This window comes from Peromyscus leucopus, chromosome 1 (assembly GCF_004664715.2).
Source record: "Peromyscus leucopus breed LL Stock chromosome 1, UCI_PerLeu_2.1, whole genome shotgun sequence".
Classification (NCBI taxonomy): Eukaryota; Metazoa; Chordata; class Mammalia; order Rodentia; family Cricetidae; genus Peromyscus; species Peromyscus leucopus.
In genome coordinates this window covers 57,502,734-57,523,927 of record NC_051063.1, presented here as the reverse complement: position 1 = coordinate 57,523,927, position 21,194 = coordinate 57,502,734, and the positions used below count along the sequence as shown (strand labels likewise).

At 40.3% G+C, this 21,194-nt stretch overlaps 1 protein-coding gene across 1 annotated transcript in view; it reads right to left on the bottom strand.

Annotated features, from left to right (window-relative positions):
- The window catches only part of C1H11orf80 (chromosome 1 C11orf80 homolog), a 90,918-nt gene that overhangs the window by 57,659 nt on the left and 12,065 nt on the right, over positions 1 to 21,194 (bottom strand). Inside the window, 1 exon segment of the mRNA XM_028892785.2 lies at positions 3,671 to 3,780. Coding sequence (XP_028748618.1) covers positions 3,671 to 3,780 — 110 coding nt within the window.

The window sequence follows — 21,194 nt, the reverse complement described above, 5'->3', positions numbered from 1 at the left end:
CTTCTTGTTAGCTTCCAACCTAAGACAGAGTACACTTGATGGAAAGTGTATCTCAAGGATGGGTAAGGTTGACTAGGGAAGAATGACCTAAAGCAGGCACAGTCTATCTGAGAGGTCTGAGGGGATCTTTATTATATTAAGAAAGGGGAGCTGTAGAGACCCACAGAGGTTTCCTAGTGAGAACTTACTCAGGATCCAAGAATCTGAGCTTGCTTTAACACAGCAGGAGTGCATAAGGGGATGATTTGACCATGGGAGTTGTTACCAGGTGTGTAGTAGGTAGCTGTTCCAGCTTTGACATGGAAGTACTACCCCTAGTGAGGCTTCCAGTAACTGCCACGCCTACCTATGACTTTCCCCTGGGGGCAGGGCTGAGTTGGGAGCCCTTAAGCTCCAAGATCCAGTCGTGCCGGGCCTCTTGGTTCCTTGAAATCCAGGATGCTGGAGGGCAGACTGAGTCAGAGTTCTCCAGAGAACCCTGTTGAACTGCACCTCACCTCTCCCAGATCCTATAACCAACCCCTTTACTAGCTGTAAGTTACCCCCAAATAAACCTCCTTTTTAAACTACATGGAGTTGCCTTGATAAATCCCCACATTACAGGTGTTTGGAAGGGTCTATACTTGGCTGTGCAGTATGCTTTGATCTAGCAAGGAGGAGGTCTTTTGCCCCACCCCTTGGCATTGTTATAAAAAGCCCTTTTGAAGAGACAGAAGGGGCCGGTGGATTTTGATCCAGGCCCTCCTGAAGCTATCCTGTGTTTCTGTCTGTCTCCTCTCTGCTATCTTTCTATCTAAAAGTTTCTTATCCCTCTCTCCTCCTCACAGGAACCCTTTAAAAGGTGGGAGCAGGCCTCCCACATTACCCAGACTCATGCAGGGAGTCATATAAACACCAAAGTCACTATCTCTTTTACATAAGACATTTCCCAGAGATTAATTTTCCTCATATGACCAAGTTAAATAGTTAATTTAGTATAGTCTTTTCATGGATGTCTCAACTAGTGTTTGCTGTAAATCTTGCTACTCGACCCTACACACACACACCACCTAAAATTCTACATTGAAATCTTAGGCACTCTCTTATCACTCTCTTTATTTAAATACCTTTTAAATAGCTATATGATAGTAGAGACAGAGATGCAATGGAAATGATGCTTTAAGGAAATCCTTACTCCTTTGAAGCTACACTATTCTTTTACCTCTCATCTCCAGCACCATCTTTTTCCTGGTCAATAAGCTCACAGATCCCCTTTGTACTTCAAAATCCAACTTTCACATATAAGTACATGGCCAAGAGTTACAAGTGTAGTGACAGACTGCTCATCCAACATGCTTGAGGCCCTGTGTTCTATCCCCAGCATAGCAAAAAGGTTTTATTTGCCTGTCAAGATGATCACACTAGACAACAATTCTTTCTTAATTCCCTGACCTCTTCAATGACCATGGCCTTGATTTCCACTCACTTTTAGCTATTTCCATAGTTATATCTTAGAACTTATTCTATAAACTTTAAACCAGTTCTAAAACTTCCTATTAGTGCCACCCTTTAATATATTTCCTCATGTTATAGTGACCACAAACTATAAAAGTATTTTGTTGCTACATTATAACTATAATTTTGCTACTGTTATGAATTGTAAATATCTGGTATGCAACCCCTGTGAAAGGGCCATTTGACGAGAAGGGATCATGACCCACAGGTTGAGAACCAATGCTTTAAACCGAAATGCCTCACTCTAACTGGAAAAGATACACACCAATGTATTACCAGTGGCCTCCTTGATAAGGCAAATTACATATAATCTAAATATTATATATGTACTCTAAATATTTGATTTAATCATACTTATATTTTCTTAGGGAAACGGTTTTGTAATAGGAAAAAAGAGAAACTTTATTATCTAATTCTTTCAAGTGTTATAACCTCTTTTTAAAAAATATTTATTTATTATGTATACAGTGTTCTGCCTCCATGTATACCTGCATGCCAGAAGAGGGCACTAGATCTTATTATAGATGGTTGTGAGCCACCATGTGGTTGCTGGGAATTGAACTCAGTACCTCTGGAAGAGCAGTCACTGCTCTTAACTTCTGAGTCATCTCTCCAACCCCGTGTTATAACCTCCTATGTGTAGAGTTTATCTGTGGTTGCTGGGAATTGAACTCAGGACCTCTGGAAGAACAGCCAGTGCTCTTAACCTCTGAGTCATCTCTCCAACCCCGTGTTATAACCTCTTATGTGTAGAGTTTATCTGATCTAAATTCAAATCTACTTTTCAATATCATTAAGACCTCTAGACCTGAACCCCGTCTGATTGGGTTAGGTGTCCTTCCTCTGTGTTAGGACAGCACTCAGTGCTTACCTCATTATGGCATATATCACAATGTTTGGTAATGTTTGTTGACATGTGGGACTTCCTTTATATTCCAAGTTCCTTAAGATCAAATAACACATCCAGAGAATGTGTACCAATAAGATCTAACTCAGTGTGACTAATTTGAACAGACATGGGCTTCAAAACGAATAAATACTGAACTAGCATTGACCTACATGAATCAGATAGTTTAAGTTCCAATTCTTCCACTTTCATATGACACTAGGAAAGTCATCCCAATTCTCCAAATCTCAATTTTTTACATCTGTAAAGTGGGGTGATAATCCTTACCCTATCCATAGAGGTGTCAGAGGTTTAAATATTGGTAAATGTTAGTCATGTGAGTTCTTATTTGTTCAAATTGACTGAATCACATGCTCTCATTTCTTAGCATTGCTTTCCTTGGTTCACTGGAATCACCTTTTTATTGCTTCTTGACATCAGCAGTTTCAGAGCTGACTAACCATTAATTGCTCCAGATTGTTTACTTTTCATTCCCCTAAAGAAGATAAGGCACAGTCAGGGTATGCCAATGTTGTGCCTGTTCCTTCCAGAAGGAATGTGCAGTTATTCAATCATGAAGAGATGCTTCCCAGTGCTTCCTGTAAGACTTTGATTTTTGTTGGTTTTTGAAACCAGTTCTTATATAGATCAAGCCAGCCTAGAATTTCCTATGCTGCTGAGGATGCCTTTGAACTGATTTCTTCCTGCCTCCACCTTTCAAGGCCCTAATTGCCAAGGTGACTCTTTTCAGACATAGCACCTTAAAGAGTTAGCGATCTCTCTTTTACACACACTAAGGAAAGGCCATGTAAGGACTGAGTGACAAGATACCAGTCTGCAAGCCAGGAAGAGGCCTCACCAGAAAGCAATCCTGAAGGTACCCCACCCCCTCCCATCACCCTGTCTCCAGAGCTCAGTTGATCCTGGTGCCTTAGTCTCCAGTGTACAGGGATTACAGATGCAAACATCATACCTGACCCAGATGGCATCTTGGTCTTGGACTTTCAGCCTCCGGAACTGTGAGAAAATAGATCTTTGTTGCTTAAGCCACCTAGTCTATGGTATTTTGTATGGAAGCTCAGACTAATGCAGCTCCCAAGGTCAATTAACTATCAGCCTCTCAGTAGGACACAGACATCAGCATTTTGGAAGCTCTTAGGTCATCTAATGTCTGCACATCATCTTTATTTTACTTTACCTTCAAACTATGATGGAACCAGGCTTTCTTTCCTGTAATTGTAATTGTGTAAAAAAAATTATCAGAGTGTATAGAACCACAACAAAACTTGCCTTAAAAATCATCTGGAATGATGTTCTGCCTGATGTATCTTGAGAATGGTCACCCTCCTCTGAAGCCCAAGTCAGCTGTGCAGAGAATCGGGGCAGCACAGGTTGTATTTCTATATGAGAAGAAATGTCAACAAATCAGAATAGCAGTTTGGGTAAGCAACAGAATCTGTGGTATATTTATTAAACTGATGAGCCAAGAAGGCCTTCCCCTGATGAAAGATTACCTGCAAAATGTAAAGTTGGGAACTGGTCACATATCAGCAAATATTTTCAATATTTAGAATTACTTTCTAGAGGAAAGATACCTAATCTCATATTTTTAATTTTTTAGATTTGTTAAACCAATCTGAAATTTCAGTTTCCACAAAGTCATGTCCAGTGACAGACATTCTGGCTGATAGTCCTGCATTTTTTCAACAAATCAGTTCATTACTTTATAAATACAAGTCCATTAAAGGAACTAATTTAGAGCTGAAAACTGAAAAATTTGAGAATGACTGTTTCAGGCATGTGCTTTTTAAAAGATTGCAGTACTTAACAAACTCAAATTCTCACCAATTTTAAGAATTAACTACTTGATGTTTTTTATGTGTTGACTCAGAGCTAGCTTTCCACAAAGCATCTGTGAGCCATGGATTATCCACAACAAAGAGAACACCAACATAGTACCATCTTTCTTCTCTATTTCCTGAACTTGAATTACAAAAAAAAAAAAACAAAAAACAAAAACCCAGAAACAAAAATCCCTCCCATTTTATAAAATACCCCTACTGCTTAGTGCAGGAACAGTAAAGAATTAAGCCACTGTAACAAGTTAATTCAACTTTAAAAGCATAATAGCAATAAAAACACCTTGAAATAATAGTACAAGTATTCATATTCATATCTAACAGTGCTTTAACTATTAAAAAAAAGTATAGGTTTTCCCAAGATAAAAATCTAGACACCCATCTTCATGGGTAACATTTTTCTTGTCATTGTGTTCTTAAAATCTAATACAATTACAAAGCCCTGGATAAAATGACAACAAGGTTATGCTACACTGAAGCTCAGTGACCTTGCTATTGAACCCGGATACTGTGCGTCAGTCTTCAGTTTACCATTGACTAATTGTCTGACTTATAGAAACCTCCCTTTCTGATTCAATTACTTTTCTGTGAAATAAGGATCAACTGTTCCTGAATTCTGTGTCTCTTTAAATTAGTAAGATAGTATAGAGATGAGGGAAATGTCAATGTAGAAGAAAAAGCGTTGTTAAGTATCTCTGAATTCTTTAGAATAATCTTATACATTTAAAAGAAATTGTGTTTAAAAAATAAATAAAAATAAGTTGTGTACTTTAAAAATGTCTACTCCAACCATCTCATCCTGCATACCAAAAAAGAAATGAGCAAGCAAACAAGTTATGAATTAAATAGAAAAAGGTGAAAGAATCCAAAGAATATTATTTCAAGGTAAATTGAGCCTATGTTGAAATCTCATGTTCCTGTTCAAACATATATTATAGAACATATATTTTTAAATTTAATAAAGACACAGTCATGGTGGGGAAAAAAAGGAAAAGGAAAATGTAATAGACCAGAAATGGAAAGCAAAAAGCAAGAGGGCTACTTGCTACTAAGCCTGACAACCTGAGTTCAATTCCCAGGTCCCACGTGATGGAAAGAAAACTGACTCCTACAAGGTGTCCTCTGACCTCCACACCTGTACCAGGCATGAATAAACACTGCCTACTCACTTGAGAGATGGCTAGAGCAAAGGAAAGCTGATAGCCACATCACTGATGTGTGACAAAGGCCTTAACCATGTGATGTAAACAGTCACAGGACTCAGAACTATACAATTTATTACCATCAGGAGCTTTGCATGTCATTACCCATGTCTATAATTTGTCATTACAATCTAAGACATACAACGTGCAAGGCTAGGGCTCAGCAACCTTGAGAACTTTTGGCCTACCAGTTGCCAACATGGGATGTATTCAAGCTAAAAAGATCATAGACGATTAATTCTAAATTACCAAGCAACGAAGCTTGATACCATCAAAACTACAACATAGCAAACAACAACACTTGTACCTGAGGAGTTAGTAATGAGACATTTTAAAATAAGTATCTATACCTTCAACAAAGAAAAAGAAGCCATGAAACAAGAACTCACTGTAATAAATAAACCAAAAGTAATAGGAGAAACCTTATAAGAAAGCTTAGAATTTAAAGATATGATGTTTGAAATCAAAACCTTATAAATGGGGGTCTGGAGAGATATATAAGTGGTTAAGAGCACTTACTGCTCTTGCAGAGGACCAAGGTTTGATTCCCAGCACCCACATGGTGATTCACAACTATCTGTAACTCCAGTTCCAGGGGATCTAAATATTCTCTTCTGACCTCCACAGGCATCAAGCACTTATGAGATATACATACATACATGCAGACAAAACACTCACACAAAAAAATGAGTAAATAAAGAAATAAAAATACATCTTTTTAAAAAACCTTATAAGTGGTTCAACTGGATGAGAATAAACCAAAAACAAGTTAGGATATGTTTTTAGCAATATTATTCACAATAGCCCAAAATGGAAACAACTCAAATATTTACCAAATGATGAATGCTGGCTTAACACAATGTAATATATCACTTCAACTGTAAAAAGAAATAAAATTACACTGTGTCCTGGTTAGTCTTACATCAGCTTGACACACAAACTATAGTTATCTGAAAGGAGAGAACCTTAATTGAGAAAAGGCCTCCATAAGATCTAGCTGTAAGGCATTTTCTTTCTTTCTTTTTTTTTAAAATGCCGAATGTCGTTTATTAAAGGAGGGAGGAGGTCTTGAATACAGGCTTACAGCACAATGAGAGAACCTCGGAGGGCAGAAGTTCGCTACGGATGTTTTACAATCTTGCATCTAAGGCATTTTCTTAATTAGTGATTGATGGGGGGGGGCAGCCCACTGTGGGTGGTGCCATCTCTGGGCTGGTGGCCCTGGGTTCTATAAAAAAGCAGGCTGAGTAAGCCACAGGGAGCAAAACAATAAGCACCACACCTCCATGGCCTCTGAATCAGCTCTTGCCTCCAGGTTCCTGCCCTGTTTGAGATCCTGTCCTAACTTCTTTTTTTGATGAACAGTGACATGAAAGTGCAAGCCAAATTAACCCTTTCCTCCCCAGCTTGCTTTTTGGTCATGATGTTTTGTCAAAGCAATAGAAATCCTAGCAAAGACACACTGTAACATGGGGAAATCCTGAAAAACCAAGCTTAGGCAAAGTATCAGACATAAAAGGCTATGTATCATACAATTCCATAATGTTCAAAATAGGCAAATCAATAGAGAAAAAAGAAAAACAGATTAATGTTGCCAAGGCACAGGGATTGAGGGCAAGTAGAATGGTTACTGTTGGAGTCAGGGATTTTTGTTGTTTGTTTTTTTAAGTGATGTAAATACTGTAATTAGATAATACTTATGATTAGATAATTATTGAGAATATAAGAAAAACAGGTAAATTATAAGCATCAAAATGGTATATTATAACATCAATTAAGAGAAAAAAAGATAAAGGACATTAAGATAGATCCAAGAAAAATACTGATAGAATTATAATAAAACAAAGACCAATATAAGAACTATTTGAATAAGCAAGTCAGGTACAAAGAAGTCTAGTTTTCTAAGAAATAAAACAGGGCTGGCCGGTGGCTCCACAAGCTAAAGATGCTTGTCTTGCAAGCCTGACCACATGAGTTATATCCTGGATTCCACACTGGAAGGAGATACTGACTCCAGAAAGTTGTCCTCTGACCTCATGCATACTGTAGCACATATGCTCCCACATTCCCACACTGTTGTTATTTTTATTTGACTCTCTTTGCTCTTTTTGGGGGCCCACCACCCAGCTCCCAAATAAATCACACACAGAGGCTTATTATTACTTATGAATGCCTGGCCTTAGCTTGGCTTAATTTCTAGCCAACTTTCCTTAACTTTGCTTATCCCATCTATCTTTTGCTTCTGGGCTTTTTCTGTTCTCTTACTTCTGTAAATCTTACTCTTACTCCATGGCTTGCTGGGTGGCTGGGTGGCTGGCCCCTGGAGTCCTACTCCTCTCGCTCATTCTTCCCTTTTTTCTCCCAGATTTCTCCTTCTATTTACCTATCCTTTCTCCTGCCATTCAGTTCTTTATCAGACCATCAGGTGTTTTAGACAGCCACCATAACACAGCTTCACAGAGTTAAACAAATGCAACATAAACAAAAGTAACACACCTTAAAATAATATTCCCCAACATCACACAATAGACGCGGTAGCTAAAATTCCTTTCCAGGGGCAAAGTATGCAACATCTATCCCTTCTCATAAGGTCCCAACAACAAACAGAGACATGATTCCTCTCAAGTTCACTCTGGGGACCCAACAAGTTTATTGGGCTTCCTTACAGAGCATAAGTGGAGGGTGTGAGTGCTCCCCCACCAACAGGCGAAAGCCTTTACCCAGCAGGGATGATAGTTTTCTTGCATCCACATAGATGGAGCCCCTTTTCCCCTAGTCTTCCCTAAGCTACATACTCCTATAGGCTCCTCTAGGGAGCCCCTCCCTAGGCTGAGTGCAATTCAAGTAGAGTTCCTTACAACAGGTGGCAGGAGCAGCTGAATACTCAGGAGAGCCCTCTCTGCCCCTCTGTTGGGGGGTGTAAATAGTCAACAAGCCCAGCTGGGACAAACCTTTTGCAAGGGGCACAGCTGAAATCTCCAAGGGAGTTGGTTGACTTGGAGGACAGTTACAATATACACATACAAAAAATACAATAATAATATAGTAAAATGACTATAAAAGCCACATAAACATATCCCAATGAAACTCTAAAAGATAAAGAACCCTAGAAGCTAAGGGAATCAATGAGTCAAAAGAAACACAAGCTAGGTCCAGGAGGATGGCTCAGAGGATAAGGCACTTGCTGTGTAAGCCAGGTGACCTGAGTTTGAGCCCCAGCACTACTTAAAGGTGGAAGGAGAGAGCCAACTTCATGGCATCCTCGGACCTCTGTATGCCACTGCATGCACTACCTCCGCCGCCTCATCCAACTCTGGCAACTGACACAGGAATATGACAGACAGAAGAGGAGACAGAGAGGGAAGTTGGACTTCTCATCAGCAAAACTTAGTGTGAAAAGATGATCTGGTACTTACACCTTCAAAGATAAGAAAACTCCCTTTGATTCTGGACCTTCTTCCCTCCCCCACTTCTTTTTTTAAAGTGTTGGGGTTGGAACTCAGGATCTCACAGATGCTATGCAAATGGACACTGGACAACACCTTCAACTTCTTTATATGAACTTTAAAATTTTTTATTAGTGTGCCCATAAGCCAGATTAGGGTGTCAGGTGTCCTGCTCTGTTACTTTCCAACTTACTCTAATGCAGCAGGTTCTTACTCTGAATCTGGAGCTAGCTCAGCAGCCAGCAAGCCCCAATGGTTATGAAGAATGACTTTTTACATGGGTGCTGGAGATTTGACCTCAGGTTCTCATTGAGTCACCTCGCCAGCTTCATACGGACTTTCTCCCCCCCCCTCTTGTTTTGTTTTTTTAAAGACAGGGTTTCTTTGTGTGGCCCTGGCTATCTTGGAACTCTCTCTGTAGACCAGGCTGGCCTTGAACTCAGAGATCTGCCTGGCTCCTTCTCTGGAGTGCTGTGATCAAAGCCACCACCACCCAGCTGCATATGGACTTTTAAAACAGGTAAACTACCATTAAAAATTAAGAAACTTTGGGCTAGAGATATGGGTCAGCCATCAAAGGCTAGGCTCACAACCAAAAATACAATAAACAAACAAACAACAAAAACCTCTTCTGGCAACAAGAGCTCAGTAGAACACTTGCTTACCATGTATGAGGCCTTTGGTTAAATTCATACCCCATGCAGAGAAAAGGAAATGCAGGGAGGAAGAGAGGGAAGAAGAGAGGGAGAGGAGAGGTTGATTGATTTTAAACATTTATTGGGGTCAAAGAGGTGGCTCAGCAGGAAAAGGGTCTTGTGGCCAAGCCTGGTGACTCAAGCTCCACCCCTGGAACCCATGGGTAGATGGAGAGAATACACTCTGGTAACTTATCTTCTGACCTCCGCATGTGCATCACACACAAAATAAGTGCAAAAACAATGTTTACTATTAACAAGCCCTGATGTCAGGTACCACTAAACCAACCAGCACAATCATTTTAAAAAGAATTGACATTTTGGCAGGTACTACAAAGGGAGAAAATGAGACATTTTCAATATCAAACTACCTCTTCCTACAGCCCTCTAATGATTAAAGTTGATGGAAATTTTTAATTGTGTGACAGTGTAAACACCCACCAAGACCATTTATTGGAACCTCTCCAGCAATGAAGGTACAAAATTTGGAGACTGAATGACATTAAGTCAGAGGAATTTGAAAAATGTCTTGGTTTTCCTTGAACCTACCACTTAAAATGTATAAAAGCAAGACTTAATAAGGTGAAGGTAACTGGTCTGATAAAATAAAAATCAACATCAATAAAATAATAAATAATATAAACAATAAATAAAATTAGTATCAGAGGAAGGTAATAGGATATAGACTATGACTATACATTGCCTGATATAAAATTGTACAAGCCAGATGTGGTGGCATATGCCTGTAATTCAGTGGTTCTCAACCTGTGGGTCACAACAACTTCAGGTTGCATATCAGATATTTACATTTGGAGTCATAACAGTAGCAAAATTATAATTATGAAGTAGCAACAAAATAATTTTATGGCTTAGGGTCATCACAACATGAGGAACTATATTGAAAGGTCACAGCATTAATAAGGTTGAGAACCACTGATGTAATCCTAGCACTTAAGAGGGTGAGGTCAGAGGATTTCTTAAGTTTGAGGCCATTCTGGCATACTTGGTGAATACCAGTCATTCGGGACTAGAGAGTGGGACCCTATCTAAGAAAAATAAATAATTGTAAAAAATGGTACAGTTCAGCCAAAGCCTCTCCTGCTTCATACCTACCAAGGGCTCAGCATTGCTACCAATGCTGGACACCAGTCACATGATCCTTGCTGAATCAGTTTAATTCCATAAACACAGTCTGGCTGAGCCTTAGAACTGAGCATCATTCCCTCATCCCCAGTTTCCTTAGTGGGGTCTGCCCTCTGTCTATTGTTTTCCAGTCCCTAATATTCATAGGGACCTCAGCTGGAGATAAGCAGGGATGAGCCATTGCCAGGGACTGATTCCCCTTATATTGCCTTAGATTGTGAAACCTTTGTCACAAGGAGGGATGGGTAGTTATGTTGCTCAGCTTTTCTGCTCTGCAGAACTTGAACTGATCTGATCTGCCCCCAGGTCCTACAGCCTCACAAGTCAGGAGAGAAGCTCCTCCACTGCTTGTCTGAAAGTCTTCTCCAGCTTCAACAGCTCTGGGGCTGAATATCCTCTGATTATCACAGTCTGCACCAGCCCATTGTTAAGAATCCATTAGCATGCTGAATCACAGACCTCCTCTTTTTCTGTATTAATTCTGTGTGAAAGGTCAGACCCAAGGGGAGTCTGTGGTCACTTCTAACTCACTCACTTCCTTATCACTATCTGACTCCTTGCCATGGCATGGTCTAGGTTCTAGGGTCCCAGGAGGGGCTTTGTGTTACTAGTCTAATCTGGGCCTTCTTGCCTTAAAAAAAATGCAGACCAACATGTTCATTTCTTTGAACCAATTTACTCAATAAATCTAAGGCCACCATTGCAGCTACCACTCAATCCCTTTCTTGCTGCAGTCCCTCCTTATCTCTGCAATCTTCCTCCACGATGCCCCCTCAGCCTCAGATAGGTCTAGTACCTCTATCAGTGGCCAAGCTGCCTCTGCTCCCGATGTGCTACTCCCAGGGCATCTAATGCTTGCTCTAGACCTTTGGCAGTTCTCAAACCATCTCCATGATCCCATGGAGGACCCAAATATCAAGCAAGCAAGCACTCCAACCTATCCCACCTGTAAGAAGACTGCCATCCTGGGATTCCTCTCACCCCAAATCCTTTCTTTGGTGGCCTTATCCTAGTTACACGTCTCACTAATCTCTGCACTGTCCATGCCCCTGCCACAAGCTTTATAGGGACAAACCATGTTGAAATTTTCTCTGCGGGTTGGCGCATGCCTTTAATCCCAGCACTTGTAGGTGATGGCAGTTTAATCTCTGAATTCTAGGCCAGCCTGGTCTACAGAGTGAGTTCCAGGATAGCCATGGCTACACAGAGAAACCCTGTTTCAAAACACCAAAAAATAAAAAAATTAATTTCTTCAACCCCCAGTACACACACACACACACACACACACACACACACACACACACACACACACAATTCACTTCAGGTATTTATCTCATTCTCCATATCAGAGACAACACCACTGTTCTTTCCAAACTCATCCTCAGTTTTGTCTTATCCTGCCAACTATGCCCCAAGTGTTACTAAAAGTCCTTCCCAGGGGTACAGACATACATAGCATTTACCCTTTCTCCTAAGGTCCCAACAACAAACAGAAGCATGTTTCTACCAAAGTTCATTCTGGGGAACCAATGAACTTTTTGGGTTTCCTTACAGAGCACAGATGAGGAGTTACAGGCGTGTGGGTGTTCCTGGAAAGCCTTTATCCAATAGGAATGAAGGCTTCCCTATAGCCACATAAATGGAGGTTCCTCCACTCCAGTCTTCCCTAGTCTAAGTACTCTAGCCCCTCCCTAAGGCCTCCTGCAATTAAAGCCAAGTTGTGTACAGTGAGTGGGAGAGAGCAGCTGAGTACTCAGGTGAGGGGCTAGTGACCCTCTTGGCCCCTCTACAAGGAGGTGTAAACAGTCAACAAGCCCATCTGTGATAGATAATCCTTTTGCAGGGGGCACAAGTGAACTCTCCAAGATGGCAGTTCTTGGCTCAGAAGATAGTCATGTACAGCAGATGCGAAATTGAGGGGTGACTTTGAAGCTTACATTATGAATGTGTTCATTTATAAGAAGATAGTTCCAGTGAAATGTTAGCTGAAACTAATGCATGGACTCAGGAGCAAGAGCAAAGGATGGCAGTTTCTGGCACCATTCTTTTTGTTTTCTCCAGACAGGGTTTCTCTATGCAGCCTTGGAACTGGAACTCGCTCTGTAGACCAGGCTGGCCTCAAACCCAGAGATCCAGCTACCCTGCCTTCGGAGTGCTGGGATTAAAGATATGCACCACCACTGCATGGTGATCCTGGTTTATTCTGGCAGTGGAGAAACTTCCACCAAAAAGACTGATTAAGATACCAAGTCATGATTTCCCACTTTTTCTTTTGGTTCCTTCGTCACATTACATCAGCAGAAGGAAGCATAAACATGTTCAAATGCTCAAAGTGAGGAATAAACTGATAGGGAACGTCAGCAGAGAAATGAACGTTATAGAAAATCAAATGGGCCTTTTCCTACGCCAGCACTCATGAGGTCATGTTCGGTTCCAAGCGCCAAGACCATGAGCCCTACCAAGTGAGAAAATAGACAAGTTTGAGTTGGGTATTTCCAGATGACAATCAAACCACAGACAGATTTGGACCTCAAGGCCCCACTGAAGGAGCTCAACATCACAGCAGTCAAGGATATCGCAGCTGGGAGTGGTCAGAAAGCTATCATAATTTTTGTGACAGTTCCTCAGCAGAAATCTTCCCAGAAAACCTAAGTCAAACTAGTGCATGAATCGGAGGGAACATTCAGTGGGAAGCATGTAGTCTTTCTGCTCAGAGAATTCTGCCTAAGTCAGCTTGAAAAGTTGTATGAAAAATAAACAAAAAGTGCCATGAAGCTACATCCTGACTACTGTGCATGATGCAATACTTGAGGTGTTGCCTTCCCAAGTGAAACTAAGGGCAGGAAGGTGCTATGGGATGTTCTGTATGGCAAATGTGTTGCTCTGATTGGTCAATAAATAAAATACTGATTGGCCAGTGGCTAGGCAGGAAGTATAGGCGGGACTAACAGAGAGGAGAAAAGAAAGAACAGGAAGGCAGAAGGAGACACTGCTAGCCACGGCCAGGACAAGCAGCATGTAAAGATGCCGGTAAGCCACGAGCTACGTGGCAAGGTATAGATTTGTAGAAATGGGTTAATTTAAGATATAAGAACAGTTAGCAAAAAGCCTGCCACACCCATACAATTTGTAAGCAATGTAAGTCTCTGTGTTTACTTGGTTGGGTCTGAGCGGCTGTGGGACTGGCGGGTGACAAAGATTTGTCCTGACTGTGGGCAAGGCAGGAAAACTCTAGCTACAAGTGGCACCCAATGTGGGGCAAGTTTCCACCTAAAACCTGAGAAAAGATTCTAAAATGGAGCTAAAAACAGCTTCCTAATTGTCTCTCTCAAATGAGCGGCAGCTGCTGGTTTGAGCTACTTGTGGGTTCCTGGCATGACTGAAGACTGCCAGCTCATAAAGGTTCACTGAGACAAAGGACAGAAGAGCAACATAGAACACAAGGCTAAAACTTCTTTAGTTTTGGTGTGTGTGTGTGTCTTTAAGAATTCCCCAGAGCTTTGATTATAATGTGAAAGCTGACAAGATGGCTCAGTAGATAAAGGTGCTCACTGCTAAGCCTGACAACTTGTCTTAGATCCTCAGAACTCACATAGTAGGAAGAGACCTGACTCCTTCAAGTTTCCTCTGATCTCCATGCACACTATAGTACACACATACCCATACACTTGCTCTCACACCAAACATACACATGGATGCATATGCAAATAAATAAATAAATAAATGTAATAAAAATTTAGTGATAACTAAGTATCATTCACAGGGAAAAAAACAAAGAAAAATCACATGGAAATTCTGTAACTGAAAAGTTGGATACTACTACACAATTCACTGGGTAGATTTATCAGCAATGTAGACAAGAAAAATGAATCACTGAAATCATTAATGACCAGTAAAAAAAAATATCCCAAACAGGGCACAGTGTAATGCACCTGTAAACCCAGCTACCCAGAAGGTTGAGGTAGGAAGAGTATTTGAATCTAAGAGTTGGAGGCCAGCCTGACCAACACAGTAAGACACCATTTCCCTTTCCCTAAAGCAATATTATCTCACATAGAGAACAGAGGTTTGAAATTTTTGAAGAAAAAAATAAATAGTCTTAAGGATCTGCAGGAAAATATCAACCAGTCTAAATATATATAATAGAAGTCTCAGAAGGAGAAGAAAATTAGAACCAAACAGGAAAAATACTTTAAGAGCATAGACAAAATTTCCTAAAACTTAAAATGTGAAAATCTCAGCAAACCCTAACCAGGATAAAAGCAAAGGAATTCACATTCAGGTGAGCACTGTCAGGGCTACAGGCAGGCAGGCTGTTGAGATGGCTCGGGAGGCTGAGACGGGGGATCCCAGGACCTGCTAGCCAGCTCGTCCAGCCAATTGGTGGTGAGCTCCAAGTTCAGTGGAGGGACTGAAGAAGACACCAGACTTTGACCTCTGGCCTTCACAATCTACCAGTAAGAGTGAGTGCTCAGTGTTTAAAAACACAAAAAATTATTTAAGTGTAAAGTGCTACAGGAGGCAGAGGAGGCCCTGAGTGAATGTGTGTTGTTGACATGACACATCCTCAGACCCATGGGAAAATGTCAAAGCTTTTCCCCAGGGTGAGGTAAAGATAAAGAAATGGCAAGCCTTCCTTTCTAGTCTAAGTGCAAATATTGATAGTGCGTGTAGAAAATGTCCACCATAGCTCTCCCCCACCATACTTTCAGCCTGAAGACTGCTCCCCTGAAGACTATTCCTGAGCTTGGTTAAACCTGCCTCCTTGTTCACCTGTATATAAAATAACCCTGCCTCCTTACTCATCTGCATGCAATAACCTTGCCTCTCTGCTCAATTGTATCATAAAAGTCACATTTGGTTAATCTGACTGTTGAGGTTGGATAGAGGCAGATGTAAGCTTAAAAAGATAATTGAATTTGTACCCATCCCATTCTTGCTCCATACTCCTTTTGTGTGGGCCCATGGTAGTAAGTAGTCCAGGTCCTTTTTTTTTTTTTTTGGTCCAAGACCTCAGTGAGTGACTACATCATGGTTGATGAGCTTCTTGGGTGGGTGAGCTCTGTGAACATACAGTCATGATCACTGATCCCTCTGAATTTTAAAGTAGTGAATGAAGATTTGATGCAACATTTCTGAAAGATAGGTTTTATCTTGCTGATTTTCCTTCTCTAAAGTATGTCTAGGGTTGTTTTATAACATAGAACAATAGCCAGATGTTAAATAATCAGTATAAATATGTCAGTATAAATGTCAGTATAAATAATGACATCAAACCACAGTCCCCTAAAGAGTGTACCTGTGTTGTCTTAATTAGCCTCTTTCTAGAAATGCAGTAGTACTGCCACCACTTTATTTACTGGTGCATTCTTTGCAAGCATTATTATGGTATGCTAAAGTACAGGAGTCAGGCCCAGCAAACCACGAGTTTGTTGAGTCTCTTGAAGGAAAACAAAATAGCAACTGGATTACAATTTTTGCTACCATCACAGGTTTCATTCACTATGTAGCCCTAGCTAGCTGAGACTTCCTAAGTAGGCCAGGTTGGCCTTGAACTCATAGAGATCCACCAGCCTCTGCCTTCCAAGTGTTGGGATTAAAGGTATGTACCACCAGACCCAGCTTTAAATCCTTTTATTAAAAAGTAATATTGCTCATTTTAGAAAATTAAGAAAAGGATGCTAGGTATGGTGGCTCACACCTGTAATCCCAGTCAGGAGGCTGAGGTAGGATTGTGTGTTCAGGGCTAGCCTAGACTACATAGCAGGACTCTGTCTCAGCACAAAACTGAAGAAAAAGGTGAAAATAGAGAAAAGGGAAAAACAACAATAAAGCTTCTTGGGACTAGCAAAATTGCCCAGTGGGTAAACTTGATTGCCACAGTCTCGAATTCAGACCTGCATTCAATCTCCAGGATCTATGGTGAAAAAGATAAAGTCAACTCCTGGAAGGTGTCCAGGATGTGGGCTGTGATATGGGCTCATACTTATAAACATATACAGACATTAACAAAAATAATTTTAAAATGTACACAATGATAAATGTTAGCATCTTACTGTATTTCTTTTTTTTGAGACAGGGTTTCTCTGTGTAACAGTCCTGGCTGTCCTGGAACTCACTTTGTAGACCAGGCTGGCCTCAAACTCACTGAGATCCACCTGCCCCTGCCTCCCAAGTACTGGGATTAAAGGTGTGAGCCTTTACTATATTTTTTAGACTCCCCATATGTATTTTGATACAGTTGTATTCATAACATGTGGTGATATACTGTCCACCCTAATAAACTTGTCTGAGGATCAGAGGACAGAGCCAGCCACCAGATTAGACATAGAAATCAGGCAGTGGTACCACACACCCTTAATTCTATCACTCGGGAGGCAGAGATCCATGTGGATCTCTGTGAGTTCAAGACCACACTGGAAACAGAGCCAGGCAGTGGTGGCACACACCTTTAATCCCAGTACTGGGAAACACACACACACACACACACACACACACACACACACACACACACACACACACACACACACACACACACACACACACACACACACACACACACACACACACACACACCTTTAATCCCAGGAAGTGATATCTGGGCAGAGGAAGGTATATAAGGTGTGAAGAAACAGGAACACACTCTCTTTAGACTGAGGATTTCGTAGAAGTAAGAACTAGTTAGTGGCTGGCTGCTCTGCTTCTCTGATCTTTCAGCTTTCACCCTGGTAACTGGTTGTGGGTTTTTTATTAAAAGACCATCCAGATTTGAACAACAATAACATTTACAATATATCCTATTGCTTTTTTATTTAATGTTATATGCATTTTTCATGTTATGGCATAGTCATCTAGTCATTATTTTTAATGGCTAAACTGTTTATCCAGATGTATCACATGGCCTAGTTCAATAATAGAACATCATGCTCAATATTTAATCCCTAGCACTAAGAAAGAAGATAGTACCATAAATTAGCCATGTTCTATTAACAGGCATTTAGCTATGTTCATACTTGTCCCACCTCTTCTGTTAGCATCAACAGTAGAACACTTCATACTGTGTCCTTGAGCAAGTTGTTTGATCTTTTAAAGACACGTACCTCATAAAGTCGTTTTGGGAATAGGTGAAATACATAACACATAATGCATGCGGCGCAGTGGTTATTCTGAGCATATGGTTCTCAATACATGCTAATTAACATTAATGACTCTGGAATTAATATCTTAATGCATACAGCTTTTTATTCCATTGAAAGTTTTGGGACTAACTAAAGTAGAGTTAAGTTTATCAAACTCCATATATATTTTTATGGTTCTTGAAATTGCTTTTTAAAAAGGTGTGTCATGTAATAGCAGCATTTGTAATTTAGATGAAAGTTCCATTATACTTTGCTAGCAACTGGGAGCCAAGCCTGAGGACCTGTGTTCAATCTTGAGCCCAACCTGGTTCAAAAGAGAAAACAGACTCCTGCACGCTATCCTCTGCAATCCACACATGCACTGAGGCATGAGGTGCACAAACATACTTGTAAAAATAAATTAAAACATAGTAAGAAATATTAAGGAGGGTACGGAGAGATAGCTCAGCAATTAAGAGCACCGGCTGCTCTTCCAGAGGCCCTGAATTCAATTCTCAGCAACCATATGGAGGCTCATAACTGTCTGTAACTCTCAATGAATCTAATACCCTTTTCTAGCCTCCCTGGGTACTAAGCACACACATGGTATACAGACATGTATGCAGGCAAAATACCCATACACTTAAAAATTTAGATTAAAAAAAAAAAGAAATATTGCCAGGAAGTGGTGGTGCACACCTTTAATCCAAGCACAGCAGAGGCAGCCAGATCTCCATGAGTTCAAGGCCAGCCTGGTCTACAGAGCAAGTTCCAGGGCAGCCAAAGCTACACACAGAAACCTTGTCTCAAGAGATAAACCAAAAAAAAAAAAAAAAAAAAAAAGGGACAGAAACCTCACTTATTTTAGTTTCTTTGGTCTTCAGTCAACCTTTATAAAATCTTCTCTAGTGTAAGGCAAATTTGGCAGCCAGAAACTCTTTAGAAGGTATCAAAAACTTGGTGTCATCTGGTTTAATGGATAACTAGTGATTTATGAAACCACAAAATTCTTCTCTTTAAACTTAGGATAACAAGCTGATGTAAGTCTGGATTTCCTCATCTCTGAAACAGATAACATGTCTGACCTACCTCTTAAAAAATGAATGATGTCATGTCTTGTTTAAAGAATAGGAGAGCTGGGCATGGTGGCTCATGCCTTTAACCCCAGCACTAGGGAGGCAGAAAAGAACGCAGAGTTCTGTAAATTTGAAGCCAGCCTGGTCTACATAGTACATAGTATGTTCCATGTCAGGCAAGGCTACACAGTGAGATCCTCAACAACAACAAAAAAGGAACAGGAGAAAGTTAATCATTTCCATAACAGACCTGGTTAAAATCTGATTGAATTGAATTATGCATCTTTCCATGAGAAAAATGAAGACATCCACAAAACTGCAAAAATTTAAAATTCTATCAAAGACTCTAAGTTATGAGCTTCTGTTACAAAGAGAGATTAAGGCTGTAAGACAGAGCCTGGGGGCAGGTGTTAGGTAATTTCTCAGCCTTAGAGTTGTTGACCCTCTAAGGTGTTAAATTGTAATAGAATTTTATTCTCTGGATATAAGAATTCCAGATTTAAAAATTCAAAGGTTAGCCATTATGAGATGCTTTCTCAATGTTGAACATGCTTAGCTCTTCCAATCATTTCTCGTTGACTTTCCAAATAAGCTAATGAAGAGGGCAAAATGAAACATTTAATGGGAAGAAAGAAATCTGGGACTGTAGTAGCTCATTAGAAGAGCTCTTCATTAGCATTCATGAGAGGCCCTGGATTTAACCCCGAGCATCCCAAAAATAGAAGAAAAGGTTTCACTGATGGTGCAGCAAAGCAGTCTTTACTTACAAAGGCTAGTATTCTTACTTGTTTTTTGAAAAAAATTTAAAAGATAAACTTTTCTGACTTAGAAAGAAGTAACTATTTTTAAAATGCCCAGGCAAACTGGATAGAGTTAAATTATGTCAATAAAAAATGGAGGACTGGTGGTGTAGCCCAGGAGTGTTGCTCTTAACCTGGTGTGTTCAAGGTCTTGCCATCTATCCCCAGAACTGCAATAAATAATTTAAATGAAGCTAATTATAAACATGGGAACAGGAGAAGGTATTTTCAAAATATAGGTAAGAACGTCTTTGCTATCTGTCACCCTGTTAACTAGCAGGATTCATTTGGCTGGTCTGGCTAGCTAGGCAGCTGTCAATCACCCACTGCTTGGGTGTCCCTAATATAGCAGGACTGTTCTTCCGGACTGTTCTTCTGCTAACGTTATTTGAATAGCTGCTCTTTCCTGCTAGAACCTCAAACAAGCCCTTACAAAGAGGTAAATAGAGAAGCAAATATAATATGAAGAGACAGACAGTAAGTACAGGCCTATGAATGTGGCTTTCTTCTCTTATTCAGTTCACCACTCCTTTTTTTCTACCCAAGTAAAGACATGATAGGAAGCAGTTTCTTTCTAGAGCCAAGCAATTTCGACAAACTGAAAAAAATCATGTTTTACTAAATAGACATAACATTATAGAAGCAATTCAGCAGATAATGTATATATAAAGTAAATGATAAATAGAATTACACACAAATGAATAAACATAAATGTTGAACAGAATTTACACATTTAAATGTAGTTATGAAAAACTCTAAACATCTAATTATCTATCTTAGTGACTGTCTTAGGGTTCCTATTGCTATGATGAAACACCATGACCAAAAGCAACTTGAGCAGGAAAGGGTTTATTTGGCTTAGATAACTCGAGTCACCATCTATTGAAGAAAGTCAAGGCAGCTTAACCAAATTGTTTGCCTGGGAGGAGGAGAGTTGCTGCTTACTGGCTTGCTGCTCCTTCTGGCATGCTCAGTCTGCTTTTTTTTTTTTTTTTGGTTTTTTGAGACAGGGTTTCTCTGTGTAGCTTTGCACCTTTCCTGGAACTCACTTGGTAGCCCAGGCTGGCCTCGAACTCAGAGATCCACCTGCCTCTGCCTCCTGACTGCTGGGATTAAAGGCGAGCACCACCACCACCACCACCACCACCACCACCACCACCACCACCACCTGGCCTAAAAGCACTTTTTACAATTTTTTTCCCTGAGCTGAGGACCGAACCCAGGGCCTTGTGCTTGCTAGGCAAGTGCTCTACCACTGAGCTAAATCCCCAACCCCTAAAAGCACTTTTAAATTAACTTAATAAAGTTATATATTACAAAGGCATAATTAACAAAAAATGAGTTTGTTAAATAATGAAGAAAAAACTGAGAAATTCATGCCTCTTTTAAGAAGGCAAGATTTCTAATCCTGGAGAATTATAAGAATGTTGACATTATTAAAATGGAATCTTAAAGCAGGGCAGTGGTGGCCCATG